Source organism: Sinocyclocheilus grahami, unplaced genomic scaffold (genome assembly GCF_001515645.1).
Source record: "Sinocyclocheilus grahami isolate Dianchi unplaced genomic scaffold, SAMN03320097.WGS_v1.1 scaffold55.1, whole genome shotgun sequence".
In the NCBI taxonomy this organism is placed as follows: domain Eukaryota; kingdom Metazoa; phylum Chordata; class Actinopteri; order Cypriniformes; family Cyprinidae; genus Sinocyclocheilus; species Sinocyclocheilus grahami.
This window is the reverse complement of record NW_015505234.1, coordinates 4,051,300-4,057,985: the sequence shown is the minus strand read 5'-3', so window position 1 is coordinate 4,057,985 and position 6,686 is coordinate 4,051,300. Positions and strand designations below refer to the sequence as shown.

The 6,686-nt window shown below is 34.6% G+C and overlaps 1 protein-coding gene across 1 annotated transcript in view; it reads right to left on the bottom strand.

The window, feature by feature from the left end:
• The window catches only part of LOC107583891 (pleckstrin homology domain-containing family G member 7-like), a 19,521-nt gene that overhangs the window by 2,526 nt on the left and 10,309 nt on the right, over positions 1–6,686 (bottom strand). The window contains exons 6-10 of the mRNA XM_016270245.1: positions 5,788–5,907; positions 4,480–4,654; positions 1,315–1,430; positions 1,110–1,197; positions 953–1,032 (exon numbers count right to left, since the gene is read on the bottom strand). Coding sequence (XP_016125731.1) covers positions 953–1,032; positions 1,110–1,197; positions 1,315–1,430; positions 4,480–4,654; positions 5,788–5,907 — 579 coding nt within the window. The remainder of the gene's footprint in view (positions 1–952; positions 1,033–1,109; positions 1,198–1,314; positions 1,431–4,479; positions 4,655–5,787; positions 5,908–6,686) is intronic.

Sequence of the window (6,686 nt, the reverse complement as noted above, 5' to 3'; positions counted from 1 at the left end):
TATATATATATATATATAAATTCATTACAAGACATTTCTTACATTTTCAAAAGTTTTAAAAGAAGTCTCTTATATTCACCAAGGTTGCAATCAAAAATACAGTAAAACAGCAATATGGTGAAATATCATTACAATTTAAAACAACTGTTTTCCATTATATTTTATAATGTAATTTATTCCTGTGCTGGCAAGGCTGAATTTTCAGCAGTCATTACTCCAGTCTTCAGCATCACATGATCCTTTCAGAATCATGCTAATATGCTGATTGATGCTCAAGAAACATTTATTATTATTATCAATGTTGTAAATTGTACTGCTTAACATTTTTGTGGAGACCATGGCGTTTTTTAAGGATACTTTGCTTAACAGAAAGTTCAAAGAACTGCATTTATTTTAAATAAAATATTTTGTAATAATGTAAACGTTGTTACTGTCATTTTTTTAACAATTTCATGCATCCTTGCTGAATGAAAGTATTAATGTTTGATAAAAAATTTTTTTAAATCTTACTGACCCCAAACTTTAGGAATGGTAATGTATTTAAAAAAGTAAATGAGATCTTTTATTTCATGTTGAATTTTCAGCATTTCAGCATTATTATCTAGCAAAACTATCTTTCATTGTAAATGTAACAGCATCTTCATATATGCATCAGCATATTCATATAAATATATTTAACTTTTAATCTCCATTTACAGTAGTCAGTACAGTACTATCATCTGACACAATCCACTGATCTCTATTCAACCTTAGCGTGTAAAAGGGAGTAATGGCTTGAATCAATAATCACTCCCAGACAGAATCAACAAATCCATTTTCACATCACTGTCGCCCATGCTTTGATTTATGTCAACAGAGACAGGGCTGCTAAGCATTAACAGTAATAACACCAAACAGTAGTCACTTTCCTTGAATCTTTATATACGTACTTAAAACGAATCAATAACTGCACCTTTTTGCTTCGCTTGATCTTCGTGATTAGAAGGAATTCGTCAAAGAGAAACAGGTAGACCTCATGCATCTTGGCATTTTCTGTGTGCAAAAGAAGATTATGTAAATATACACAACACAACCTCTTATAAACAGAAAAAGCATTTTCTCCATCTAACCTATGAGAACGAGCTTCCCATCATGCAGAAGACTACGGTGAGACACCAGGTTCTCCAGACTTACAGCTTTTAGCAAGTGCTTCAGATTCTGTGAAGGATTAATCACGCACAGCTTTGAAATCTCAATAAATACATTTCAAATCAAACTAAAAATGAACACGTTATTAAGTATAATGTGCTTGAAGATACAGATTTTGACATAGACCTCAGGAACATGCGCCCTCTTGTCTTGCTCCCACACAGGAAGCCACACCAGAGCTTCCTTCAGCTGTTTCACCTTCTGGTAGTTGTCCAACCACTTCACTTTTCCTTCAAGATCATCTGTACAGATGCACAGAGAAAGAGAGAGAGGTTTGGGTGGGAGCTCTATTGTATCATCAGCCTACACAAAGGCGGTTGGCTACGAAAGGTTAGTGTGATCATCCACACCTCCCCCAAACAAACATTACTGCTTTTGTAAAACCACAGATCCTGTTTCTGGTTGTTCAGTTGGAGACAATCGACTGTATTTTAATTCTAGATTCTTCCTACTGCGTTCCAAGTACAGGCTCTTTCATCAACAATGACACAGTCATGTTGTTTGAACCCCACACCCTTCATACGCTGACATGTTTTAATCGCACCAAGAAGAGTTGTACACACACCCTTATATTGGCTATGGGAACTGTCATAAAGTGTGTTGAAATGAGCTGCTGTCATTCTGGAATGTTTTGAATTAAAAAAAAACTGCTTTTGTATAGAAGATTAACCGATTAAACATTTCAAGTCCGTCTAGCCATATCTCAGCCCGGGAGCAGGTCAACAAGTCAAGGCAGGACGGCAAGTGCGATCATTACCATCACCTCAAGCATTATAGAGAATATTACTGAATTCATGACAGCCAATTTCACTGTATTTTTTTTTGTTAAAATATAAATTAATGCCAGCTAGCAAAAATGTCATTACCATCAGTCAGTTGAGGGTATATTTGTTGTAAAATAAGATAAAAATGTTAATATTACTAAAAATTGGACCATATTTTGTTGTTTGTGTCATCAGCAAATTCTTGTATCACTACCAGTGTTGGGGAAAGTTACTTTTAAAACTAATGCATTACAATATTGCGTTACTCCATAAAAAAAGTAACTAATTACATTACTTAGTTACTTTTTATGGAAAGTAATGCGTTATGTTACTTTTGCGTTACTTTAAAATCTGGACAGGGCTTGCTTGTTTTAAACTTAAAAACATAAAACTTGTTTGTTTTTAAAATAAAAAATTTATATTTTTGGCAAATATAAAAGCCTTTTCACACCAGAAGTGAAATGAATAAGCCTCAGGCTGAAGGGAAAGTAAATGTACGTCCGTACAGTAGAATGCAGAAGAAGACATTTCAACACACTTCAGCAATAAACAAAGACACACAAATGTTGTCTAGAGTAATTTTTGCTTATTAGTACGGTTGAACTGGATCATCGAAGGTCAGAAGCAAAGACATCGGTTAATAGAATGGGATTAAATACATAAAGGATATTTGTATTGTTTAACATTTAATTATTGCAGGTTCGCGTCATATTCTGAGTTGCATTATTTTTATTCATTTTGAGGAATACTGAATCTGTGTGTTTTTTTTTTTTTTTAGTGGGTGAGATGAATTAATGCATATTCATATTTATTTTAGAACTACAGTAACATCTGATTTCTCTCAACATGGGGACAGGAGAGCTGTCAATCAATAAATTGGAAAAAAAAGGAACTTGTGTTACTTATTTGAAAAAGTAACTCTTATATTCTGTTGTAAATTAAAAAGTAATGCGTTACTTTACTAGTTACTTGAAAAAGTAATCTGATTACGTAACTCGCGTTACTTGTAATGCGTTACCCCCAAAACTGATCACTACCATAACATACACAGTCATTACCATCATTGAGCATTTTCTTTGAAATTCTTGTTAAAATGATACAATTAAACTATTTTATAAAAACCATACAATTTGTATAAAATATTATAAATGAGAAAATGTGATATATTTTAGCACATATATACTGTACATATACATACACAGTCATTACCATCAATAAAACTATTTTATAAAAAAATAAGTATAATTTAATAAATATATTTTATAACAACTTATAAACAACAACTTTTAATTAATGTATATACAAATGTTTAGCACAGATGAAAGGGCTAATGGGATTGGATGAAACAACATAATGTAGTAATCTCACTTCCTTATCCAAAACAGGGTACTTGATAAACACATAATGGATTTATGACAAGTTGTGAAATGCTTCATAAAAAGATAACTGGGCTTTTACACGACATGTCAATTCAAATGTCACGTTTTCATGGCTTACTAAAACATGGTGTCCTTTTTAGCTGTTTTGGCTCACATCTCTGAGGCAAAAATAGCTGTCTTTCACAGAGTCACTGCATATTTTTCTCACAGTGGCTGTCACTACACGCCTCACAAACAGCTTCCCTATGAAGGCAGACAGAGAACAGGAAAAGTCACCTGTTACCTGGTTTGACATGAGTGTTTTACCCAAGCGAGATCAAAGTGTCCTCATCTGAGAAACAAAGCTTATCAGTCACAGTAACTGTAGAAAGTGAAAACCAATTTCCCCAACTATCGCAAAAAAATATATACTTAAAGCTGATACTAGAGATATTATTTAAAATCATTTTTTTCATCTCAATACGGAGCCAATTGGCCAATATTGGATGTTTATTAACCCATGATGTTTTACAATTAGTGTACCTTTGCCATCATATAACGCTCAATAAAAGTTGCTCTTTAAAAGCACTAATCATTTAACAACACTGTTAAATGTTATCTCAAAATGAATACCCATTTTCATACTGTACATGTAATGTTTTAATGTCTAAATTCACTTGTAGCATTTAAAAAGACAGATTTTTACGGACTTATTTTTTACATTTATTTAGAAACAGCATATCATTTTAATACCGCCCATTTATCAGTTATCTATGGAAGCTTGTTTCTGCCTCAAAATAAAAAATTATGTAATTTTATCTCACAAGTCTGACTTTTTTCCCTCACAACTGCAAGTTTATATCTCACAATTCTGACTTTTTTCTGAGAATAGAACAATTACAATCTCGCAATTTGGCCTTTTTATCTGTTTTTTTTTTATTCCACCACAGAATAAAAAGGAAATTATCTCACAATTCAGAATTGCGAGGAAAAAATAATCGTGGGATAAAAGGTCCATTTTTTATTATTTTTATCCTGTTGTGGAAACAAGCTTCCAAAATTATCAGCTATGATAACAGGAAATGAATTTTCTGCTTATCAGTATTGGCTAGAATATTTATGTCAGTGTACCTGTACTTTCATCTGTCACAATAATGCCACCAACTTACAGATGGCTGTGTCAACGAGACCCACGATGCTCTGTATGGTGTTCTCCTCGGCCTCCGAGCAACTCTTCTTCCCTATGTTCTTCAACAGCAGAGGGTACCGTGTAAATCTCTGCAGAGGAGCCACCAGCAGATCCTTCAACTGCAGCCTGCGGCACTGCTCGTTTCGTTCACACCACTGGATGAGAGAAAGAGTGAAGGATGGGAAGAGATATGTAATGTTAAGTGTTTAATGAGATTGTTCTGAATAAAAAGTCAACTGACAAACAAGATCCCTTTTGTGCAACTGAGGGCAAAATCTAGAAGTGACAGGGCAAAATTTATGTGGAGACAGCTTAAGAATACAACAGGGAACAATACTCGGCGAGAGCTGGTGATGTAAGAATGGGAAAGTAGCAGAGTCAACACTTTTTCACCAGCGAGCTGGTCACCATGTTCCTGCGAGAAAAACTACCACCCAGCAGTGGCATGAACCTCGCGTGGTAATGTTTGCCCTATTGCCAAGATCAGTGCATTGAGACCAAGCCCTGATTTACCGTGTCAAATCACGCTTTCCACGTTTACCTTCACGAAAGAGCCAAAGTCCTCTCTGAGTTTCAGGCTGTCCAGATAAAGAATGGCTGTACTGTAATTCAGGCAGTATTTCTGCAGACAATGGCAAATGCTCTCACCAAACGCCTGCAAGAGTCAACATGGGGGAGTGATCAGAAGAGAACAATAGAGCATTCTGCAGTTAAAACATTCTGTTATCTTTCAGCAAATAAGGAACAAAAGTTTAATTTTGATCAGTTTTTTTTTCTAGAACAATCATTTGCTAAATGCCTAATATAATAATACATTCTGTAAGCACAAGATAGCTCAGGGGTCAGATATCATGTATACGTTTATGCAGTTATACATTATGTTTAAAGGTCACTGACTGTGACTTTCTATTTCTATTTTTTTAGTGTATGACGAGATATGTAATGTTAAGTGTTTAATGAGATTGTTCTGAATAAAAAGTCAACTGACAAACAAGATCTCTTTTGTGCAACTGAGGGCAAAATCTAGAAGTGACAGGGCAAAATTTATGTGGAGACAGCTTAAGAATACAACAGGGAACAATACTCTGCGAGAGCTGGTGATGTAAGAATGGGAAAGTAGCAGAGTCAACACTTTTTCACCAGCGAGCTGGTCACCATGTTCCTGCGAGAAAAACTACCACCCAGCAGTGGCATGAACCTCGCGTGGTAATGTTTGCCCTATTGCCAAGATCAGTGCATTGAGACCAAGCCCTGATTTACCGTGTCAAATCACGCTTTCCACGTTTACCTTCACGAAAGAGCCAAAGTCCTCTCTGAGTTTCAGGCTGTCCAGATAAAGAATGGCTGTACTGTAATTCAGGCAGTATTTCTGCAGACAATGGCAAATGCTCTCACCAAACGCCTGCAAGAGTCAACATGGGGGAGTGATCAGAAGAGAACAATACAGCATTCTGCAGTTAAAACATTCTGTTATCTTTCAGCAAATAAGGAACAAAAGTTTAATTTTGATCAGTTTTTTTTTTCTAGAACAATCATTTGCTAAATGCCTAATATAATAATACATTCTGTAAGCACAAGATAGCTCAGGGGTCAGATATCATGTGTACGTTTATGCAGTTATACATTATGTTTAAAGGTCACTGACTGTGACTTTCTATTTCTATTTTTTTAGTGTATGAGCTTCAACACTGATAATAATAAAATATTTTTCTTATTCAGCATATCAGAATGATTTCTGGAAGGATCATGTGACACTGTAGACTGGAGTAATGGCTGCTGAAAATTCAGCTTTGCATCACAGGAATAAATGACTACTCTTTTTACTGTATTTTTAATCAAATAAATGCAGCACTGTAAAAAATAAATAAAAGTGTTTGTGCTGCCTTAAAATTTTAAGTTTAGTCAACTTGAAATGTTAAATTGTACTATGTGACAACTTGGATATTTGAGTTGAGTAAACTTAAAATTTTAAGGAAGCATGAACACTTACTTTTTAAGTTCACTCTTAAAAAATAAAGGTGCTTCACGATGCCATAGAAGAACCTTTTTGTCTAAATGGTTCCATAAAGAACCTTTAACATCTGAAGAACCTTTCTGTTTCACAAAAGGTTCTTTGTGGTGAAAAAAGGTTCTTCAGATTACAAAAAGGTAAGAAAGAGATGGTTCTTTAAAGAACCTTTGACTGAA